Source organism: Chelon labrosus (genome assembly GCF_963514085.1).
Source record: "Chelon labrosus genome assembly, chromosome: 15".
Lineage (NCBI taxonomy): Eukaryota > Metazoa > Chordata > Actinopteri > Mugiliformes > Mugilidae > Chelon > Chelon labrosus.
The window spans coordinates 7,943,482-7,968,610 of record NC_140348.1 but is presented as its reverse complement, the minus strand read 5'-3'; the positions used below and the strand labels follow the sequence as shown (position 1 = coordinate 7,968,610).

Below are 25,129 nucleotides of genomic sequence, written 5' to 3'. Positions count from 1 at the left end.
AAGCAAAGGTGATGCGGTGACAGAATGTTGACTGAAAGGAAAGTAACGATTAAGAAAGAAGAACATGGGTTGAGACGCGGTTATGTTAAAAATTCTAGGATACCACACAAGTAGATTATGTCATATTTTTGTGTGTTTATTAAAGATACAGTTCAAGTAGAAAGGTTGGGCTCAATTTGGAAAAAGAACTGAATTATTTAAATGCTGAATTTCATTTGTATTCAGACCCTTCAACCATATCCTTGTGTGTCTGCCCTGGCTGTGAAGCACACCTAGTTTAATTTAACTGAATTGAGCTGCAAAGGAGCAGAGAGAAGGACACCAGAAGGGGAAGAAAATCCAAATGATAAATGGTATAGACAGCAGCTTTGACAGGTGGCAGCATCTTACCCTGTAACATTCAACCTCTGTCAGGTCTATTTAGACACACACACACACACACACACACAGAGGGAGTGGAGCTAACAAGGATACTGGCAGGTCGTGTTCATCCCACACTAGGTATAGTGTAGGCCGTTAATTGAGTTCATTAAAAGAGCATTACATGGTGTGTCACAGGGTGTGTTTGCATGAGTGTGTGTGTAAATCATTCTAAATGAACTAAAAGCAAACCATGAAGGTCAAGTGAGATATAATAGTAACAGAGTAGCTTCAGTGAAAATCCTACATTTACATCATCTGCCAAACTTTTATAATTGTGGTTTTGTGGAGAGACTGTCTGCCCATTATGCAGCTTATTACTGCCCAGAGATTCATTTCATTGTGCCAGTGGCTTCTAGAGGGTGTTGTGCAGTGGAAGAAGTGAGGTCAGGTAGTTGCACAGCTACTATTTGCACATGGGAATGAGGCTGGGCCGAATGGACGGGTCAACAAAACAATGAACTTTAACACAGCAGGCCGCTTATTCATCATAGGGACAAACTCCCTGAAGGGTCTATGGAGAAATGTCAAAAATACATCCTCTTTCTCTCAGTGGCTTAAACAAGCATGAGTGTCTGTGCATTATTAACAGCAGCTAGCTCCCTCTAGGCAAAATTAGCAAGTAAAAAAGCTAATGTTTTTTTTGTGTGTGTGTTGGGGGGTAGCGTCTACTGTTAATAAAAACCTAATCTAAACCTAATTATGATGCTGTCCTTACTATTAAAAACAATTTATACAGTATATGAAATGTCTGCACATACAGTAAGTGCATGTGTTTTCTCTCAGTCCTTCTTTAAATTACCGTAATAACGGATTGGGTTGGATTTAGCGACAAATTCAGTTCACCAGTTCATCTACAGGAATACTTAACATAATGCTGTTAAGTCATGGTATTCTATGGACATATGCATCTAAGATTAAATAAAGTATCAACGAATAAAACTAATTTATAGCAAACAGTGGACTTTCAATCTAACTTTGCTAGCTAGCGCTTATAAAGTTAAGCTAGCTCACGTTACATTTGGACTCGATTCCTCCAGGTTTTGACCAACTCTCTTTAAGTAATTGTAAATCTCCATGGTCCAGAAAATCAGGAGCTCAAACATCGGGTTTCAAAAAGTGTCGGTAACGTCAGTTTTTATTAGTGAACAACACAAATAGCTTCGTATGCTACGTGAGTGGTCCATGAAGTTTTCTCTCAGGTTATATTACATAGCAGGTGAGCGGCCGATGTGTGTGGATGGTCTGGGGGGAGGGGAGGGAGAGATGCTGCTGTTTAAAGCTGTGTTAGCAGTGCATTTTATATGTGGAGGTGCATGGATGAGTCAACAAAACATTGGACTTTAACACAGGAGACCACTGCTTCATTATAGGGACAAACAACCAGAAGGGTCTTCTGAGAAATATCTGAAATACGTTTTTCTCTCAGTGGCTGAAACAAGCATTTGTGTCTATTTTTGATTGACAGCAGCTAAATTCCCAATTGTAAAACCGAGGCAAAATTGAATTGTTAGCCCTTTACAGATAAATATGCCTTCCATTATATGAAAGTACTAATATTATAGGTTCTGTTTTGGTTGCTTTACCTTCAGCTCTCGTGATATATGGACGTGCAAGGAGCCACAATTTCTGACTCTGCCTCTCACTTATGATGGTGTTTGACAAAAGTGTTCCTGGCAGAAATTTGCATGGCTGCTTGTGTGAGTGAGCTATAAGCTCCATGCACTTGAAGCTCAGCTGAAAGGAACAAATGACCAATGAGCTAGTGTGGACCCACAATGCATTGCACTATAATAGAAGGCAACAGCACTGCTAACCGTTCCCTCATGGAAAATTTGATTATCGTCCCTTCCCCCACACGCTTTGAAACCAGCAGTGAGTTCTGGCTCTACAGCGAATCTCAATTACTGACCGTAAAGACGGGGAAAAGAGGAGGGGAGGGGGGCAACAGAGCAACAGAACGACAGGGATAATGAGATGACAGAGGAACTTGGGGACGTATTTTTCATTTAGCAAGGCTACTAAAACTACTGAAGAGTCTAAGTCTAATTAAATAAGTTGAAACTACAGACATGTCTAGATATTAATTTAACACAAAGATTTGTACTGGGAGTGGGTATTGTGGATGATGCTCTGTTCTGTTCATTCAGTCTTCTAACCAGGAAGTAATACTGTATATCACTGTGCTTTCTGTCACCTGAAAGAGCAGCTCTACTACTGACAATGAGGAGTGCTGAGGATAAATTCGTACATGTTTCCAAATTCAGGTCTCTTGACATCAAGTGTGGGGTGTGTTTGGTTTTAGTGTATTTAATAAAGTGTTTTAAAGAATTACAGTGGACAGATGGGGTGCAGTCATTAAAATTTAACACAGCAGAGTTCGTAACAACTTACACAAACTGACAGTTAGTTTCCCAGCAGGGCTGCTGTAAACGTTTTTAACGTAACTGTCATGACATGTTACGTTGAGGATCACAAGGACTTGAGCATTACTGTTCATTAATAGCTTCAACTGAAATGCAGTCTTTTCACATTCAAGTAGATTTGTTCTAAGGCAGGGTCTCTGTAAGAAACTTGTAGGTCTGATTGGAGATGAATTAATTTATACTTAGGCCCAAAATGCATTTCCTTGTCCATGTCTTTCAGTGGGCGGACAAGCACAAAAAAAATTCTCCCTCCTTCTACCTCCGACACACCATCTATTCAGTCATCTTTTTTCTTTTCTGTGTTGCAATAATTTCGGTTGTTCAACATTTATTAGCTCCCACTTCCTCATGGGCTGCTCAGTCACAGTTGCGATTATTTGAAGTGCACAGACACACTCAACACAGCTGACTAGTTGCAGACTAGCAGTTTAACAGATGCTGACACAGTAGCCTACAAGGACTATAACCTACTAAATATTTTTTTCCCTCACTCAGATCTACTACCTTCCGGTTTACTTCTACACAGCGGGTTCCCCTGACTGGAAACTTTGTAGATCTTTATATATATATATTTTTTTTTTTAATGGGTGAATCTGCTAAATGAATTCCTGACACCTATAACACTTCCAAAACCTCACTGACCTGCTGTTGTTCTGTTACATTTTCAGAGGAGCAGCAGAAGGAAGAAGAGGAGGAAGAAGAGGCACTGACAGGAAAAGACGAAGAGGAACGCCGCATAGCCGAAATGGGCCGTCCCATGCTGGGAGACCATGTCAAACTGGAGGTCATTATAGAGGAATCGTATGAGTTCAAGGTAAGTTCAAGGTTACACTTCTAAAGCTGTCAGTATTTTTGTGCCACCTTTTTGCAAATTTACTTGCTTGGTTATAAAAGAAATTTATTTTAGATTGTTTTTATAATGGGACCAATAGATTTGTTTACTATGATGATGTCCGCTCCATCCTGTCTGTCTCCGTGAAAGTTAATCCACAAAATAAATACCGGACTCCCACATGACCTTGAACGACAGGAGGATTTTACTTCACAAAGCCTGTCAGTTCCTAGACAGTAGAGTCAGTACGTCAGTAATTAAATCTATTAATCATTACTAGGAGTGGACACTGAAACCAGATGGCAAAAACAACAAAACTGGTTTAAATTGCAGGTGGAAACAAGGCTTTTGAAAGCACTATAAAGTGTTGGATGTGGGGCTGTTATGAAGTATGTGGTCAAATCCTTGAATTTACACAAGCATGGATCGGCTCAATCTGAGGAAAAACAAAATCCAACTGGTCTTACTGCTTCTATTGCTCTCATATTCTTCCTCTATGACACGTACCGCCCACCTAGACTTTGTTCCTGACCAGGCAACCCCATCCCATATCAACCACACTCCCTAATGGCAGAAGCCAATCCCATGCAGCCTTTCCCATCACAAAAGGTTAAAACAACGTGAAATATAGTCCAAAGTCCCCATACCCCAAGCTGATCAAGTATCTGCGGGATGCTCTGGAACAAGCCTGATCCACAAAGGCCCCTCCCCTCATTCCACAGGTCTCAAAGACTCCCCTACCAACGTCCTGGTGCCAGATACGATATATCAGTGTCCCACCTGAAGTTTGTGGCAGGCACATGAGAGAACTAAACAAAATTAGGCAGGTGGTTTTAGTGTTGTGGCTGATACGTATACAGCAGTATAATGAGAAGTGTGACACCTCTCTGATCCATATGTGACTTTCTTTTTTGGGGGGTAATAATTCTTTAAAAGCCAGATGATGTGTTGCATTGCCTGTGTCAAACACATCGCTTATGTGATAATTAGTGACGTAACAGTAGATACACACAAAACCACTCACAAACCTTTCTGATACATATAGGAAATAATTGTGTAATCGGTGTGTGTGTGTGTCATTTCTGAGTTCTCGTTCTCTTAAGACAAGCGTAGATGTAATTACCTTCCATGTTACATATTGTGGTGTGTGTGTGTGTGCATGTGTGTGTACTAATGCATGTTTTTTGCTGCCTTCCACCTACACGCTCGCTCTAGACAGACAGTTAATAACACCCAGCAATAGCTCGCCACTTGACAGGATACTATACTTTGTCAAGTAGTTCAGTGCATCAGATTGTGCGTGTGAATGTGTGTGTGGGGGGAGAGCTGTATCCTATAGTTATCTGTAAGTGGCACCTGTTGGCAGATAGTGGAGTACAGCAGAGTTTGATTTAAGACAGGACTGGAGAGGATAAAGGTTAAAAGTCAGACCAGTAGAAAGTTTCTACTCGGAAGTTGAATGTTTTCTTTTGAATCCAAAATGATCTGATGGTATTTGGATGAGCAACTGAGGGACTGAGGGATTGAGACTGAGGATGAGCAAGACTGATCTGATGGTATTTTGTTGAGGGATAGTGCCAGTACTAAAAGAAAGCACGGATGGCCTGATGATCAAGAAAGACAAAAGTAGTTTTCTCATATATGGAGGTGCCCTTTCACAACAGCAGCACACACAGACTCTTTCTCAAAACTGCCTGCTGGTGACAGGCACTAAGATTATGATATATAAATCCCAGCTTATTATTTTTTTTACAGTTCATGGCCGTTTCGTTATTTGGTCTAGTTCCTAAATTCATCTGATGGCTCTGACCTTCTAAAAGTTCTCAAACCTTGTTGTCTCTCCAACAGTTTTTTTTTTTTTTTTTGTGAAAAGGATTATTTTTCTTCACACTTCTTCACACTTGATAGACACATCATCAATCCACCTGCTCCCTCACGCTGAATTCCCCTGAAAATCCCCTGCTTTACTCGTACTGTACATCAGGTCAGGTGCACATTACAAAGACTGATTCAGACACATTCTTTCTTACATGAAGCTTGATTTCCAACCCTCTCTGTCTTAGATTTCAAGTCTGTATGAGTTGAGGGCTTCCGTGCATGTGTGAAAACAGACACATGTACAGAAAAGAGATGCCTAGTGAGTCCACAGATAGAGGCAAATAAGCTGTTTTCCTCAAAGTCTTTTAATGTCGTTACTCATCTTTATCTATTTTTGTCTGTAAATAATCACGGATGACACACTAGGGGTTGAACTACTTCAGATTTTTTTGACTAATATGTGGTGAAAGTCCAGTCAACGTCAACTAGTCGATGGTGTCACACATAAAAACACAGTAGAAAGTAAAGCTTTGCAACGACGAAATCTATGTTCTTGACCTGAATACATAAAGGAAGCTACAGAGCCCTTTCTGCAGGGTAATTGAAGCCTGAACACGGGCTACTGTCGGCTGCAGCCCACGCCAACACCATAGACACCGTCAGTCTGACGCATATGCGGCTCTCGCTTGGCAAAAAAAGAGAAAAACACAATCTACAATCACACCAACAATGTCAACTAATAGAACGCAACAGAACTGAACGAAACACATGAGCCTATCAATGCTGTGCGCTGCAGATTGTCTGTATTGTCTATAAACCAGCATCGTCAATAGCGTTTAATAATACTTCACAGCATGTTGTAAGATAGGATATTGTAGCTGGTGCTGCTGAGAGAGATTTGGACCGTTCTTCTGCTAGCGTTAGCGGATGTCTTTTTAGATGAGTGTGCATTACAGTAGTGCTTTTTGGAGGTGTCCGTGTTGTTATTGTCACGTGATAGGCGACTAGTCGACTTTACTGCTGTGCCATGACGCTTTAAGCAGGAAGTCGACTAGTCGACTATTCAGTACAACCCCTGTGACACAGAAGAAAAAAAGAGCTGGTATTAATTATATAAGTATGTTTCATATCCTTTTAAAATGCAGTTTTATTGTGCATTCCAACATGTGCACTTTGTAATATGTACTTTTCATAATCACCAATATGGTTTGAAATATTTGTTTATAAAGAAAAGAGATTTAAAGTCAGGACAAAGAGATCGAGGAGTATCGAAGAAATTTATTATGTCCAATAAATCCGTCAGCATCAGGTTGAAAAGTCTTGTTGCAGTTAACCAGGTTTTACAGCACCACATGCTGGTGACATTCATCTATCCACCGGTTTTAGATGTGCGCTCCTCTCTTCTGTGGACACACACACACGCAGACAAGGTGTGCATATGTATCTGACAGCGGTCCAGTCTGAGCGAGGAGTGAGAGAACAAAGAAGAAAGCAAGTCAACGGGATAAAAATAACAGCGTAGCAGAGAATAAGAAAGACGGCATTACAAAAACCTAGCTGAGCGCAGTTAAATAAACTCTGCACGTACAATAGGCAGAGTAAAGCTGGCTGTGTGCGTGTGTATGCGTGCATGCATGTGTGTGTGTGTGTCCACAGCAGCAGCAAGGCACTATTTACACCCCTAAGCTCCATTCAACACAATTAGCATCCCAGTTTCCCTCTGAAGTGGAGAGAAAAGGAGCGAGCAATCCCCACCGCTCTACTAATTAGTGTGTGTGAGTGTGCGTGCTTCAGAGTTTGTGTGCCATCTCAATCTGTCAGTTTCTTCCGTTTGAAGAAAACAGAGAGCATATAAATACAAGGAATGAAATTGGAAAAAGATGGAAACAAAAGAAAGGAAGGGAGAAAGGAAGAAAAAGGGAAGCGGATAAAGGAATATATGAGAATTGCAGATGCAAACAAATTTACAGTAGATAGGATAAACTAAATGTACACTGTTTCTTTAAACATTTCAACTGGACTAAGCTCCATAAAGATCATTGACTATATAAAGACCTTTATACAGCGACGCTAGGGATGTGCGATATTTCATCGTTTACGATATATCGTCAAAAACATTCCCCACGGTAAGAATATGTCATCCCGCGATAAAAACGATAAATTCCCATTGATGACGTATATATGTGCGCGACACACTCGCAGCCCAACATGTATGGAATATTGACAATGGTGGAACGCGGAGCAGATACACTGGGCAGCGAGGAGCTCATTCTTAAACGAGGCTCCACCTCCATCATCTGGAACCGGTTTGGTTTTAACCCCTTAACGCCTGAATTGATTTTTCAATTATATAAAGAAATTAAATATTTGTATTTTTGCTTACCATTCCGGCCGGTCCCACGAGAAACTAGTGCTTGCAAAAGGTTCCTAGGAATTTTTTGAATGTGCACAAACCGACACTGGAGTATTACATGCGTTATTTCGGCTGCAGTCTGAACGGAAACAGTGCGTCGTGAATTCGCGACACTAGGCATGAAGGGGTTAAAAAGTCTGATGGGGAGCAGCAAATTACAACATGCAAGGTTTGCAAACAAATAGTGCATAAAAAGGACAGTAACACCACTAATTTGATCCACCACCTCAAACACAAGCACAAACCAGAATATGAAGAAAGCCAGAAAATGTGCAAGGATGCAGAAGCAGCGTCGAATTCATCCAAAGAGTCCGGTAAAAAAACAACAACTCAGATAAAACTTGCCGATGAATTATAGTCAAAAAGATTAGGCTGAATTGGTGTTTATTTATCGTAATTTTTATCGTTACCGTGATAAATACCAGAAATTATCGGGATAAATTTTTTAGTCCATATCGCCCATCCCTAAGCGACGCCACCTATAAGATACCTGTAGAGCGGTTTTTGAAGCTCACTGTGGTGGTTCCTGTCCTTGCCATCTTGACAGTATGTTAAGTTTCTCCCTTTCCCACCAATCATAGCCATTGCAGTCTGCGTTGTCATGATGAGCAGGCACATGTCTGGGCACAGGTCACAGAGCTATGCCGCTATACCAAATGGCGTGAATACGACGCAGAACTCGCAAGCTAATTCAAAAATAAGCAATGAGGTCGGACTGGAGCTGGGGCTGACAGCGAAAAACCTCAGCAGAAAAGTAACGGCCTTAATAATGCATAACTGTAAGCCTTGACATAATTTAAATGGTTGAGTTATGTAAAAAATAACCCCCATTACAGTTGTCATAAATAAGGAAATTCGCTATAGAAACCAAAATGTATTTTGGGGTCGACTCACTATTTGAACCAACCTCTAGTGGCCATTCAAGGAACTACTCCCATGTACCCTAATTAATTATTAACCCTTACCCTTAAGTAAGTTATAACTATAGAATATATGGTACAGTCATTACAAAGTCGAGCTTCACAGCCATATGTTTCGAAAATCCAGAAAGGTGTATTTTAAATTCCAGCAGTGATCCAAAATAAGGAAAATCAAATGTGAATTTTGTGTAAATGGTGCCTAGTAGTCTTGGGGTTTAATGTTTCACTCTGCAATCATATAGCTCCAGAGATACATTGGCACCAGTAAGTTACACCAGAAGATCTGAAAACTTTTGCATTTGCTTAAAAATGATAGTGGCAGTCTCTTACTTTATAGCATCCAGTTGATTTCTGTAATATAACATTGAATTATTTGTCTCTCCTTCTGCAGAACACAGTGGACAAGCTGATAAAGAAGACCAACCTGGCTCTGCTGGTAGGAACCAACAGCTGGAGAGACCAGTTCATAGAAGCCATCACTGTTAGCGCAGGTAAGGCCAGTGGAGAGTGTGTGTGCTTAATACGCATGTGTTTATCTATTCAGAATTCCTTCCTCCCGCTCTGAGCTTTCGCTGGAGTCATCTGAGGTGGTTTTATGGAGCAGATGTGTGTGTGACGGATAGTGTGACATATAAATTCTTTTTTAGTGTGAACAGCTGCAGTTTTACAGTCCGCTGATGTCTCCAGTGTCCTCTGCTTCCTTCGTTCTAACGATCGATATAAGCAAATTAATCAAAAATCTCATGCATAATGTGCCTCTCAGCGTAAAATCAAGCAGTTTCACTGTTCTGCGGATTCAGACGTGTGTGTGTGTTTTACTAACTGGATAGTTGACCGGCCTTTGATTGTTTGGACAAAAGCTGACCAGATGGGAGATAATGCTGAGAACAACTGTGGCCGTGACTGCGCGTGTTTCAGGCCCCATAAAGCCGGAAGAACGAGGATGACGTGTGTGGGTTTTTGGGGATAGAGAGGGCTGGAGAAAGAGGCTCTGTGCTGATGAGTATTTTCTACCAGGTGGCTTTACAGAATATCGTCTGCTGTGGGATCAGATAAGCTGAAATTCCAAACTGGCCACTTGATTAAATCTGCCATGAGAATCGTTGGCGTTAAAAATCCTCCGTCTCTCCAGCGGATTTACGAGCAGACTTTGTGTATGACCTCAAACCACGTCCTCCACAGTGACTTCTGGCTGGATGAAGGCTGAGCAAACTTGAATTCCTGTCTGCTCTCTGTATCAAGAGGCTTCACATTATGAGAACAGGAACATGTTTAATGGTTTTAAAGATTTTTGGGCCCGCTAGTGTATGTTTCATGTGTTTGTAAGGTACATTTTTTATATACTGTGGAACTTCGGGAACCTTTTTTTCTCACAAAGACAAAAAAGGAAAGCTGTGTGCCCTGATCTTGAAAGACAGTAATATTCAACAGTAATGTCACTGTCAGATCAGCTGTAAGCCCTGATGGAGTCAATGTCCCTTGAAGATGGAGAAAGAGTCTCAAACACTATATTATGCAAACAGAGAGTGACAAGAAAGAGAGAGAGGGAGAGAGATAAAGCATACATGCAGGGTTAAAATAACTTTGAGAAATATGGACAGTGTAGAACAAATATAAATATATATATATCCATGAATTGAAATGTAATGCATCAAATAAGAAATGTATGAAGTAACCTAAAAAAATAAGTTGAGGTTCCTGGAGGTTGGCAGAGAGAAAAGAGACGAGGGAGAACGCAGATCAGGGAACTGTGGAAGACATTTTTTTTCCACATCCGCTGCAGAATCTTCACAGCTCATCGTCGCTAGTAGTGATTTGCCCTCTGGAGGAAGGAGAGCCTCATTGCAGCTCATCAGTGGAGAAGGAGATGTAAACGTTCTTGCTGCTGTAATGCTTCAGATTTCACCAAATCTGACTGATCTGACTGATCTTTCAGACGCTTCCTTTCTGGATTTCACCTGGAACCCTGACACAGCACCGGTTGATAACTCCTGGTTAAACAAAAGAGATATTGGTGCGACTTTTACATGAATTGTTTTACCTTGAACGGAGCCAGACCTGTTTTCAGTCTCTATACTAAGCTAACCACTTTCATATCCTCTCATTTTGTCCATTAACTCTCTGGCGTGTAAATAAGTTGCACAGTATATAAATGGCCTTCTATATACAATTAGTTGGGGTAGTTTTAGTACTATATAGGCAGTTGCAGTATATACATGCATTTACAATGTTTTAAAAAGCAGCCGTGTCAATAAAGTGCAGTAATGCAGCGCTATTTAAGTCCAGTTAAGGCTCAGAGTTGAGAAGATGGATGGCATGAGGATAGAATCTCTTCTTCAGCCTCTCAGTCTTTGTCCTCGGACAGCGGAAACGCCGGCCTGATGGCAGTAGGGAGAAGACAGAGTGTCCAGGGTGACTGGGCTGTTCCAGGATCTTCTTGGCCCTTAACCTACAGCGTTTTGTTTAAATGTCCTGCAAGTTGTCCGCTCCGCTGAACGGACCGCCCTTTTGAGGACCAGGAAGTCCTGCCCGGCGCAGTTTCCCATCCAGGTGGTGATGCTCCCACACAAGATGCTCTCTATGGTGCAGGTGTAAAAGCTCCTGAGCACCTTGAGAGGGAGCTTAAAGTCTCTGAAGCGTCTGAGGAGGTAGAGGCGCCGTCTGGCCTTCTTCACGATGGTGTTCAGGTGCTGAGTCCATGGCAGGTCCTGTAAGATGGTCACTCTCAGGTATCTGAAAGTGTCCACTCTTTCCACCTCAGAGCCACTGATAGAATAGATAGAATAACTACTACAAACAAGATAATCACTGTAAACACAGATGACCCGGAGTGGAATATGTGTTTGTTCTGTGTTTATTCATGTGAAAATGGTACATACAGTATGATTAATGCACAATCGGTTAAAAGAATAAAATCCAATTTGCTGCCGCTGCTGTGTTCAAAACACAGTTCTGTTGTCTGTCTATAGCCTGCCCAATCACTCCAGTGCTCCTGAATAACTTAATCCTTGTGTGTTAGTGCGTTTGTTTGCACTCTAGTTAGCCAGCCTTTGTTGGCAGGCTGATGGCATTAATGAAAAGGTCTGTCTTTGCCCTCTTATCTGGGATTAGCTTGTCTAGGCTGAGTGCTGTTTGTGTGTGTGTGTGTTTGTGTTATAAGGAGAGCTGCAAAAAGGTAGTGAGCACAGTTAGCCTCGAAGAACAACGGTTCATTGTGTGACATGCGCTCGCTGTCTCTTACACACACATGCAGTGCAGTTTTGTATTCACACAAAGCTGACAAGCAAATCAGATGCAGGACCATGTCAAACTGGAGGCTAATTGTTTTTTTTTTTTGTTTTTTTTAGGCCTTTAAAGCAAAAAATGATTGGATTGTGGGAGTGTTTGAAGATTAAGAGTTGACTTGACGCTTGCAGATCAAACAGGAAGTTGACATCCAGCTGCAAACGAATGGAACCAGAGCAGGGTAGGAAGAGAGAGAGAGAAAGCAACGAACTAAAGAATCTGATGAGACAAATCAAGTTCATGCTGAGATAATTAAAAGGGAAGATAGACAGAAATGTTGATGCGGTAATTTGCATGTCAACTATTTATATTAGTATGCCATGCTTAGCGTACAGTATTAATGTGCAGTGTAAATATCTGGTCTTGGGATCAACAGAAATCAATTGCATCCGCAGTAATTATCATCATGTTCCATTGACCGGTCTTTGCTACACTGCGCCTCGACTCATTCACACCCACCCGGCGTGTTTATCGCTGTTTTACCCCCGGAGAGTTTCCTCTTCTGGCTCTGTTCATTTGGCAAAGTTAGAATGAACTTGTGTGGCACCAAGTAGCTGAAATGAGTTTGTTTTATCTAAATAGTAGTTCCGTTTCTTCAGCACACTAAGCCCTGATATCTCGCAGTCTGCCCTCTCCACTTAATTTGCAAATTTATTTGGGGAAGGTCAATATTCTCCTTTGGAATACAAACACGCTGAACCTATGATTCAGGAACCAGGGTCACTTGATCAAGGTTATGGATGAATGGATGGAGAAGAGAAAAAAGAGAAATTATTAGGTGAAGCAAAGAAAAATAGACAAAAGGCTCAACTTCATTATCTGCACTGAAAATTTGGATGCAATCTTGCAGCAACACAGAAAGAGAATGAGCTACAATGCCTCCAACAACTGGGATTCAGACCTGGATGGTGGCAAGCTAGCACTGAATATATCAAAACAGGAATTAATCCTGTATCTGGCGCTGCTTTTCTGGACAAACCATGTGAACTGAGTGCACATGCACGCCACACACACACACTGAGACAGCAAGCCCGAATGAAGACATGCTGTAACTTGGCGGCTCATCCCTGCAGTCACACACTTCTGGTTGAAGGGTTTGAGCAAGTCCAAAGGAACTGTCACTGATACTGTGGTGGATTTAACGCACACCCTGATAAGCTAGCCTTGTCTAATCTCATCTCTCCCTCTCTCTGCTTTCTCCATCTCTGATTCTCTCTCTGTCTCCGTCTCTCTCTCTGTCCCTCCCTCTATTATCCTGCCTCACTTTTTCTTATCACGTCTCAAACATATTAGATCTAAATCAAGATTACTATCACTTTAAACCAGCCTCAACTGTTCCTTCATCTTGACCCGAGAACTTAAGAGAACTTTATATTGTCTCTCATCCTCACTCCACAGCTGAAGCATCAGAACATAATTACATGCTTAGAAGCTCTCCAGAAATTATTGTGACAAATATATTCTTGGGAAAATTGCAGCTTTTCTGTTAAGGCGGCAGCCATGAAAAGGCATTTAAAATCTGACAAGTTTTGACCTTCAGGTCGTCACACCATAACAACGATTTAGAACTCATGCACATATTTGCACATACATGCACACAACATGCTTCCAAGACCGTGACATTCATCTCAAAGCAAGAAACCTGCATTTAACCAGCCTTTAAAGCACCTTGAAATGTCAGCGTGCTGGTGCTGTGCGTACACTGACCTGTTTTCCTTTTTGTGTGTGTTGCGTGGCTAATGGAGAATATTCCCCAGATAAGCTAGCACAGAGAGACAGGAAGGGATTATGTATTCATCATTGTGCCCATGCAGTATTTGACAAATCTTCCGAGTTGGAGAGCAGCATGATAGAGCTGAAGTGTAAATGCATTTGTTGTTATTCACACGTTGTTCGAGCATAGAATGGCTGTTTTTATCATAAGCAGTGTTTCCTTCAATGTGATGTCTTACTGCCCTTTAAGGGATAACTCCATAAGATGAAAATGTTAAGTTGCTCTTATTATCCCTCTTATCCTGGAGAAAATAATCGCTGTAGGTGTAAAAGTAGAAGTAATGTGACACTGATGTGGCACCATAGATTGTAAAAAAAGTGGAAGCCATGACAGCTCCTCTAAAGTGAAGCCAAAGCATGTAGAGCTCCCCCTGGTGGCTGGTTGCAGTATAGGTCATAAGCTCCACTTCCTCCATGTTAGTGGATGGGACTTGGGCCAAACTAAAACACTGAAATACATGCTGAAGTTCAGTGCATAATCATCAACATCAACATTTCTTTGTAACTGGCAAAGGTAGAGCAGAGCAGAGCAGACTATTAGCCAAACGCAAACGCCAGTGGGTTTAGAGGAAGTATGGGTGACTCTACATCTCAGACAGTATTACGCAGACTCTGGCTCCAAACTCATAAGATGGGTCCGCTTGTGTCCCCAGAATTCTAGCCTCACTGTGGTCCACGAGAGGAAGTGGGGACGCGTCATCCATTTTTCTAAAGTCTTTGTGTTGCACCGTTGAAATCAGTAACTTGGGACCTTAAAGACTATCTTTGTGATTTCAACCAATCAACCAATCAACTTTCCTGCACTGGTTCATTTGGACAGTAATCCTCCTGCTATCCCTCTAATCTATATCTTTTGGTCAAAGCTGCAAAGTGCAAATTTTAATCTGATCTGAACATTCAAATATGCATGTATTTTCACAGCGGAGTGATCATCTAGAATGACTAAATTGTAGACCAAGTGATCAGCGGGAGTCAGTTCCATACGACGGTCTATAGCGCTTCCTAGCTTCGTAGCCTCCCACCTGATATCAGCTCTTCTGGTTTCCCCTTTTGAATGACCATTACAGACTACTGCCACCTGCTGGTACGTAAATCTATTTCCTTTAATGCAGGCAATGGCTGTAGTCTTGTTCAAGTGCAACTCTTTGTTCCAAACACAAGCGATGTCACAGTCGTCCTTCATCGCCAGCACTACTTTTATGTCCATTTGGTGTGTCCGTACCTTACAGAGGGCCTGTTTGACCAACACTTTCCAAATGCCTCGGGAACAACTTCAGACCTTTTACTTGCCTAATAGATGAAGATGAAATAAAGGAATAATCTTGACCATTAAACAGCTCTTAAGTCAAGTGCTCAATCACTTTTGGTCACTTGAAATAGGACTCTAAATATTAAAGAGCTGAGAGGCTGCTCTCAAGCCCATATTCATTATACAATTGTGACTTGAATGTTTTAATATGCAGCTAAAACAACAAAGAAGGAAGTGAGTCAGCATGCCCCCTCCCCCCCCCCCCCCCCCCCCCATGTGTGAAGTGTATCATGGTACGAGTTGTGGTTCTGTTTTAATGTGTTCTTGTTTAAAGATCATGAACGAGAAATAAAATAAAAGCACAACAAGACTGAAAAACAAAATCAATAGAAATGGCATCAAGGAGGAAATAGGGACTAGTAGGGACATAGGATTGTGGGCAAAAGTGGAAGAAAATAAAAGAGATTAATGTCCAAACACTCCACACACCAGTGCCTTCTAATTACCGAGCCCACATCGCGTGTCACCTACTCCTCCGTGTGGGTGTCTTATTTATGGATGTATGTCTGTATGTGTGAGGGCACCCGAGGGAAATGCAGGTAATGTGGGCATTCAAGGAAAAACAGTGGAAGAAGAAAAATCCAGAGACAAGGCCCCATGTCGTGTTCACTAGAGGATTTGAGGACAGTAAATGTAACCTCAACATATGCAGTGATTTTATTTACTTTTCGAGACAAATCAACTCTCATCAGTCCGAATTGTTTCTCTCGCTGCAAAATGAAACTTCCTGGGTTGCTCTTAGTTCATCTCACCACCTGTCTGTCTGCCCTGGCACAAACTGTTATTTGCATTGTTTGGATGATGGATGACGACGAATGGTTGACTCACTACATGGCTTATTATTTAATCGACTCGTTACATGTTGACTGATCGTCTTGTCAAAGATAGGCTGACTGGCTCATTCACCGATGGACTTAGTGCGACAGCCGCTGAAAACGTTTGACAAATAACACAAACACAAGAAAGCATTTTCCACGCACGGATAGAGTCAGCGTTCCACACGGGCTCGTCACTATTTCAAAGGTTTCGAGCTGGAAAGTTAGGTTAATGATTTTCTGTTGTGCCGTGGCGCATTGAGGAAAGATTCAACCTCGTTTTAAGTGTCAGCTGTCTATTTGAAGCTCTCCAGTGACTCTGCTGCCTGACAGCCCGACTCTGAGCGTGAGCGTGTGTGCCCTATCCAGACAGGATGACAGGACCAGCGGATCATGAATATATACATGAGCATGTCAGCATGAATTCTGACAGACACACACACACACACTCAGTCACACGGCTGTCATACTACAGTAGAAGACAGGGTCTAAAGTGTTTGCTTGGTCAAAGACTGCAGACATATCTTAAGAAACTGTTTCAAATTCAGATCCACTGTGCAGCCCAGATAATCTCTTTTTGTTTTTTGGGACCGAAGGGGCTTTGAAGATTTTGGACTTCTTGCTTCTTCTTTCTCAGAATTTGACTTCTGTTTATTTTTGACAACTGCTGCGACTTATTTCTGTGACTTGACTGATGTCCTCCGTGTCAGAGAAGCACTAATGAGAGGCACAAATTGGAGGCTACGTTTGAAGATGCATGGCTGACTGACGGGCTGTCTTCCTCTGCTGCGTGTGTGATACTACATCTGGGATTCTGCACATACATGCCCAGTGCCTTTTGGGATACTGCTAGGTGTGTCTTTTCTATTGATCTCTGTGTGTTTGTGTGGTTTCTTGCACAACCCCTGTGACAAAGCTGTGTGAATCCTGACATGAATTATTCATTGTTATGGTGTGTCTTGTTCTCTCCTTCTGTAATGAAAAATGACTGAATGGTCTTTTGCAGATTGGAGTTTTCTGCCCAGGAGCTTGTTTGGCCACATCACTTTCTCCCTGTCTGGAAATATGTGTGTGTAAACAGACAGTGGTATGAATGATTCTTAACAGTCCCCTGAGCACAGACCGTATCACTTAAAGCACACCGTCCTCATGGACAAACCCCTCGCTTGGCTGTCAGCACGTAAAGCTGCAGTCCACCATCTGCCTTGACCTACGAGAGCGCAGCTCCTGGGCACGCTCAGTGAGCAGAAAGACATAAGAGACATCCACGACCTCTGTAAGGGCGAGAAAGAAAGAAAGTACTGATATGTGTGTGTCAGATGAAATATTTCTCCATGCCAAAGCACATCAGCATGCTAGTGCTTCTCGAAAGAGAAGCCTGAGTAAGAAACTGTCAGATTAGCATAAGGTGATAATTATTGAGCAATTCATACAGATAGTCATTTAGTTTTATTAATTCTTGTGTGGGACTACGTTTCATCGTTTTTTTTGACCATTTGTTTTTCTTTGTGCGGTTTAGTTTTGGACCTGTTTGATTTTAAATTACTGCTCGGTTGTATTTTTGTGGGGGGGGTTTTATGCAAACCCCAAGACGAATAGCAATTGATTTTGTTGAAGCTCCAGAAAAATAACTGAATAATCACTCGAGCATCACGCAGGCACACACGTGAAAAGACTGACAACGGCAGTGACAGAAGGTTTCAGGGGGGTGAGGTGGGATTTGTAAGGATGAAACGGGAAAGTGACGGAGAATATTCAATTATAATAAAAAGGCTAAATCAGCAGAATGCCATCAAAAGGGAAGAAAAGAGTGAGGAACAAGGCGAGGGAAGGCACGAGTCGGCCACAGAAAGAGATAAAAGAAGACATATGGAGAGGGAGGAGAATAGGAAGATGAGCCAAATAGAAGAAGAGAGATGGGATGTGAAAAAGACAGCCATCAGATGCTTGAATCTATTTCTAAAGTTATACAGATGTGTAAATAAAGTCACATCATCATACAGAATTTGAATTCAGAAGAGCCACCTCGTGTCCGAAAAAGGATCGCCAAAGTAGGGAGAGGACAAGAGTGGAAGGCTGAACAGTTCAGATGTCCTGTGCAACTTTAAACGTGAATATACTGATCAGGCATAACATTATGACCACCTTCCTAATATTGTGTAGGTCTCCCTTGTGCCTCCAAAACAGTTGTGACTCATCAGAGAATGGACATGGGCCTTCTGAGGGTGTCCTGTGGTGTCTGGTAACAGAATGTTGTTAGTGGGGTCTTTGGGTCCTATGGGTTGAGGGGAGGGGCCTCTGTGGATCATCCCACAGATACTTGATCAGTTTGGGATCTAGTGAATTTGGAGGCCAGGTCAACACCTTGTGCTGTTCTTCATGTTTTTTAGTTGTTCCTAAATAGTTTTTGTGTGTGCCTGTGTCAGGCTGCATCCTGCTGGGGATGGCTGCTGCCATCAAGGAGTGTCATTGCTATGGGGTGGGGGTGTCTGATCTGGTCTAGGTGGGTGCTACATGTCTAAGTAACATCCACATGAATGCCAGGTCCAAAAATTTCCCAGCAGAACAATTATTATAACAATTATTGTCACAAGATGGTCAATGTTATTTACTTCCCCTGTCAGTGGTTTTAATGTGGCTGATCCGTGTATGAAACAGTTTATTCACATTCAGGTCCCAAATGAACTTGTACTACGATTTGAGACATCTCTAAAGTGGATTAAACCATCTGCACATTATTTTATAGTGGGCTGTTATAAAAGATGGGCCCCAGGGACAAATAACTATTAACATTTTATGCTGCAATAAATGATCAAATCTATAAAGGCTCATTAAAATCTAATCTCTCAGTCATGAAACGTTTGTGCACAACTCAGCCGTGGTCAGTGGACCAGATTTTATCTTCTGTCAATAATGCCTTTAACGTGATTGATCAGGACATGTGTAGGGTGTTTGTGTTTGTCCAGTAATTATTTTTGCAGGGACCGGCTGAAGCCCACATCCTGGGAGGGCGCTCGGTTCAGCGGCAGCATCTCATCAACACAGCTCTAGTGCAGTTCTTTCCACGCAGTGACAAAGAAGTTATAAAACAAATTAGTTGTTAGAAACGTGTCCAATTAGGAGTGTGGTGTTGTATTCCAGTAAGGGACAAAATAACTCAAAACTAAGTGGCCATTAGACGATAACAAGGAAGCAGACAGTGGATTAGCTTGCATTTCAATCGCACCACTTTCAGACTGTATGCAGTACTCTAACCTTTTGGAAACAAAACTAGCAGGTGAATGGATGAACCATCTGTCTATCACAGGCTAATTAAAACCAATGAGATCAAGCTTTGAAAGCCAACAAGCAGTAAAGGACATAGATTGAAACCAGGGAAGATGGTCACGTGATCTTGCGAAGTCTGGTCACCTCACCTATGATTTCCCCCGTGGGTGCTTGCAGGGCACGCAATCGACACATCCGGGGACTGAAAATGAAAAAGGAGAGACCAAGGCTGTGGCGAAAGGGCACACGCACGAATAGAAATGGAAAGAAAGTGAGAGAGAAGTGGCTCCACTCAGCCGTGACAGACTGTGTGGGTGGGAAGGAGGGCTGCTGACGGTGAAAAAGTGACATAACTCAGGTCGAGAGTCTTGTTTTATAATCCATTAAGTGCGTCCGCGCTCCAAAGCGCAAAAGTGGACGTGGCTCTCCGTCGCTGACCTTCTGCGGTTCATTTATAGTTGATGATTTGAAACATTTATTTTTAATTACATTATAAACAAGGTATGTGACCCGTGAGGGAACTATCGACCCTTTTAGAGCAAATTCATTTTAATGTTAATCCACGCTAATGTATAGTGATTGCGTAACACACTGCCTGGATCATGACTAATGTTTAATGACTCAAATATCAGGCAGTCTTGTAATTTTATACTTACAAGGTGTGTAAGGTGTGTTAACAGCCTTGCTGCTAATAACACTATTATTACAAGTTATGAGACTGCATAACGATTATGCACCACAGAATCAAGGGTCATTCACCACATGGATGAATAACTTTGCATGAGACATGTCATTAGCAATTAAACAAATACAGTTATCTGATATAAACTCTCTTATAACAGCTGCGTTGCTAGAAACGGTCCAAGCTCAGCTCAGTTTCCGGATGCAGACGGTTATGTCTGCTTGCTTTAAGCATTTAAACGCATCGCCGGCTCTGTGAATGTTAATGATACACCCGGGTGAAATCAATAAGAGATCATGGCTTTCCCTGGGATTCACCCAGCCAGCGGGTTTCATGGAAGCGGCAGATAGGCTCATTTATTTGTTAGTTTGAGTCATTTATAAATGGAGCCGAACAGGCGCCAGATACACAGAGACTGCGTGGATCGCTAATAGCGCGCGCGCGTGTGTGTGTGTGTGTGTGTCACCGAGTGCGAAAAAGTAATTTGAAATTCATGTTTCAGCTATTCCCTCGTTTCGTCGGTCCTTCCACACACACTGAACCACACAGATGCCACAACAATGCCTAGCAGCATGGTTGGCTGTGGTCCATGTCCCGAGGCAATGGTTAGACTCTGATACTGACATTACACACACATACACGAACACACACACACACCTGCCGGTTAGTGGGTCAGAAATGGTATCTGTCAAATTGAATCAGTTGTTTTATCTTTGCAGTAATATTGGACTGCACCACCTGTCACTATGGACTTTAATGTACAAGGCTTCTTTCTGGTAGAGACACAGAGACCTTTAATCAGTGCCCTTCGGGACATGATAGATTAGTCCACTATTCATACTCAAGCAGCATTTTTGTTTGGTCTCATTATCATGATTTCTTATATTCAGAAACTCTCCTTATTAACTTGTCCTGCATTTTTAATCATAGCAAAAGCAGAGACCTTCAGCAGAGTCAAAGTTCAATAACCCACCTCTTTGCGGTTGAGAACTTTGAGGAGAACTCCGACCTAGCAGACCTCCTCTTTAAACACTCGTTCTGTTTTCTATTTTCTCCCAGGCGAAGATGACGACGATGACGAGTGCGGGGAGGAGAAGCTGCCGTCGTGTTTCGACTACGTCATGCACTTCCTCACCGTCTTCTGGAAGGTTCTGTTCGCCTTCGTCCCGCCCACAGACTACTGGAGCGGCTGGGCCTGCTTCGTCGTCTCCATCTGCATGATCGGACTGCTCACCGCCGTCATTGGTGTGTTTCAGCTTTAGTGATAAGATGTATTTTATGACCACATAAAAGAGGTCCTAACATGACTGGATTTTTATGATGTAGTGGACAATGACATTAACTGATGGTGGTGACTCCTTTCATTCATTACAGGGGACCTGGCTTCTCATTTTGGCTGCACAGTGGGCCTGAAAGACTCCGTCACAGCTGTAGTATTTGTTGCACTGGGGACCTCTGTACCAGGTGAGCAGGGTTCAAACACACACTGGATGTACTTTCAGAGATTAACCCAACATTGTTTTAATCATCTTAAATATCCCCACTACAGGATTCGTCCCATCCACTTTAATCGAAACCTCTTGTCTCTCTGAATTTAGTATTTAGCTTGATAAGGTCATTATGAGCATATAATACCCCGAGGTCTTCAATTTAAGAATAGATTTGCGTTCGTCAGTGATCCCCTTCAGGGAGTATGCGTTGACATTTACAGTTCCTTGCTTCGTTTCTTATTACCAGGAGCTTCTGCCATTTCGTTTCTTCTGTGTTTATACTGCAGAGTAAAGGAGACAGCTTTACAGAGTGTATCCCTGCATCAAGGACTGTTTCATAAAAGTCCCATAAAAGTCAGCGCTCTTTTAAACAACAATCAAACAAATCGATGATGGCTATGCTGGACGAGGCAAGACAAAGATGTGTGGATACAATAGCACTTTTACAAAAATGGGAACATTCAGGGTTGACGTGTTACACCACAGAGTAGAGATAAAAGTCAATTTTATTTTGAGTTTTTATTTAATGACGGCTATAGTAAATCCTTACTTTTGCACATGTTATACACCTCTAATGTTGATCAGTCTAAGTAGGTGCAAACAACCTTTAGAAGATAAATAATACAGCCGCATTTAAAAAAATTTTACTCACTTCTTCTTCAGATGATTTGATTGGCCTGGCAAACGTTTTCTGGAGCATAATCAGTTCTCAGTGGAGTGACTCCAGACGAGCTCTGTGCTGCAGAAATTTTTGTTGGCAGGGGGAAGTTGGGCTAGCTTCCATGCTATTATTTCTTATTGCAGTCAGCACAAACCACTGAAGTTAAATCATACACAATATCTGATGATTTATGGCACGTTGGTACAAATGGTACCATTAGGTTTAAAAACAACACTTTTTTTTTTTTTTTTGGACAGTTGCTTCTTTCATAGACTGTTAAAATAGTTATTATAATTTATTTATAATTTTAATTTAATTAACATTAGAGGTTATAGTTGTTATTTAGTGGTAACTTAACCAAAGGATTAATCACCTACTCAATATTCCTGAATATTCCATAGGTTAAAGGGCTGAAAAAACCAAATGATAGTCACAACCCTGATAATGATAATATTCACAAATGTTTCCATTTAAATAACAAATAGATAAAAAAAAAAAAAAAAAAAAAATTGCATTTAAGCAGTCATTTAAATAGGCCACTGCTCCTATTGTGCTTGGCTGTTCTGCTGAGGGAATATTTACCAGGATTGACCCAATAGTTCCAGGTCTATGTACCATTTTTTTTTTAATATGCTGGTTCCTGTTAGACCAAGCAGTGCAGTCTGCAGGCAGTACATTGATCATCCTCTAAACATGAAGAATGACTGACTGCATTCAGCCACGGCTAAATATGTTTTAACCTTGGCCCCCAGTCGTCTCCATCTGCAGACACACACCCACACCGCAATCAGACTCACAGCTCATACTAGTGCAAGATGTAAATAACCTAGAACATACAGAACCTTCAAACCTCCATCCTTATGGTCGCTTTTCACACTTGCACACACACAGACACTTGTGCCGTTCCTACCATGTGTGGTTAGAATTGGGCTATTTGTCATGTCAGACTCAGGTGGTCTCAGTCCTCCCATTTGGGAAGCTAAGGGGTAAAAACACACACTCAGACGTGCACACATATAAGCACAGATGTAATTTACTGTAGGTGCAAACACTGTAGGTGCACACACACAAAAATATACATTTGTTAACAGTTGCACACATACATACAGCTGCTCAAAACACACACATAAAAACAGGCGTGCACAAATAGTGCAAAGCTGCTGAATGGAAACAAAGTGTTTCAGCCTTTCGGTGTCTCTCAGCCTTATTAACAGAACCCCCAGTGGCCCACACACACACACAACACACACACAGTTAATAAAACCCATCCTGTGCTGCAGTTTCATGATGATTAACCTCGTTTATCACAGTTAGCCAGGCTAACACAACACTCACACAGAAAGGGATGGAGAAGAAAACAACAGAAGTGGAGCTGCTGAACGAGAATTAGAAACTAAAGAAAATCTAATTCAAATCCTTTGAGCCCTAGTTTATTAATCCACAGTGTACTTAAAGCATACTATGTTTCATTGTATCTTGGCTTTGGAAAATCACCAAAAATACACGATGGACCTCTGTGAGAAAGAAGAGTTACAAGACAGGAAGTGCTGTGCAGTGCATGTTAGGTCTAGACAGTAAAGCATCTATTCATTCATGTGAAGAGAAACCTTGGTGACAGCCAGAGATCACTGACAGAGAGGTAAATCACTTGTTTCTGTAATTATTCTTAAATAAGTTCTTAAATAATCAGTTGCTGTTGTTGTTTTTATTTGTTAAAGTCATTTATTAATTAAAATGGTATACAGTCTAAAAAAAAAACTGGAGACATCTGTCTTGATGTCCCAAAATCCAGTCCTTGATACAATATTGGCCACTGCAGGCTCAGGCTACAGAGGTTTTGGGCTGATATATTCTCAAGAATCGGTGGAGAAATCCAGATTATTTGTTAATGTGAGGTCTTTAAAGGTCTGATCTTAAACCTCCCAGACTGCTCACAGACTCATCTGTGCCGCTGTGAATGATGTCAAACGCATTTGTTGTTTCGGATTTAAAATCTGCGTGAGTATGTCAGTACTTTCATGACAGCCAATGAATGTTGTTCAGTACATATTTCTCGTCATTACCTGGCACGATGATCTAAACAATATCCTGTAGTGTGTGTGGCACTATTATGAGGTTAGAGAGAAGACTATCTGTGAAGCTTCTCCTTCCTTGTAATCTGATTTTAAAATTGGGTGGTGTTTCCATTCCATGGCAACATATCTTGAAAAGTTTTGCCCAGGCTGCAATGAAATCACTTTTGGATATTTATGTCCCAAGAAGATCATTTGTAACTGTTTTCATAACCCCCTGTTTAACTGTCTGCTCCCCATTTCCCCTATGACAGTTTGTTCCTTGACAAAGAGTGTCCAGATCCAAGAGCCAGATTTCCCTCAGATTATTCATGGGCCCCAGAGGACTAACTTTCCTCTATCGGCAACACCAGACAAGAGTTTCCACAAATCTGAGAGATTGCCAGATTATCACAAACCCATCAGTGCTCCCCAGTGTGTCCTTCCACTTTAAGAGGCAATGGGGAAAAGAGGAGCACGAGAGAGAGGGGGGAAGGAGAGATAGGATGAGACAGAAAGAGAGAGAGAGAGAGAGAGAGCGAGACTGGTTGATTGACAGAAATGCGGCGGAAAAGGGCAGAAAGTTCTCTAGGGAGACGTATTCTCACAGAGGGAGCTGCAGAGTAGAACCTGTCTTCTACAAAGACGCACAAACATGCACACATGCTGCTACCGAACATGCAAGCGCCCACGCACTCACCCACTCAATCAGGCTCTCAAGCACTCAAAGACCAACTGATGCACAGACATGCACGCCTTTGCCAGCTGGTGGAGGAACGGTATCAGATTGGACCCAGGTGGCGTCGTTCACAAACACACAAAAGTGTACATTGTACATGTGTGCACTTATAAAAAGAACACTTGCAGGCCAATGGGCAGACGTAAATAGAGCCCATACACATACACACAGTTAAGCCCACCAGGCCGTTCCTTAAAGCTTTAAGATGTATAGGGAGATTTATCTTCG

The 25,129-nt window shown here is 41.9% G+C and overlaps 1 protein-coding gene across 10 annotated transcripts in view; it reads left to right on the top strand.

Annotated features, from left to right (window-relative positions):
- slc8a1b (solute carrier family 8 member 1b) overlaps window positions 1–25,129 on the top strand; it is a gene marked incomplete at its 3' end in the record, with an annotated part of 114,105 nt that overhangs the window by 87,382 nt on the left and 1,594 nt on the right. For 4 of the 10 annotated variants that reach the window (XM_084561531.1, XM_084561536.1, XM_084561534.1 and 1 more), the window contains exons 5-8: window positions 3,515–3,660; window positions 9,221–9,320; window positions 21,020–21,205; window positions 21,335–21,424. In XM_084561531.1, the coding sequence (XP_084417657.1) occupies window positions 3,515–3,660; window positions 9,221–9,320; window positions 21,020–21,205; window positions 21,335–21,424 (522 nt within the window). The remainder of the gene's footprint in view (window positions 1–3,514; window positions 3,661–9,220; window positions 9,321–21,019; window positions 21,206–21,334; window positions 21,425–25,129) is intronic. The other 6 variants (XM_084561539.1, XM_084561537.1, XM_084561538.1 and 3 more) reach the window with 4 other exon arrangements.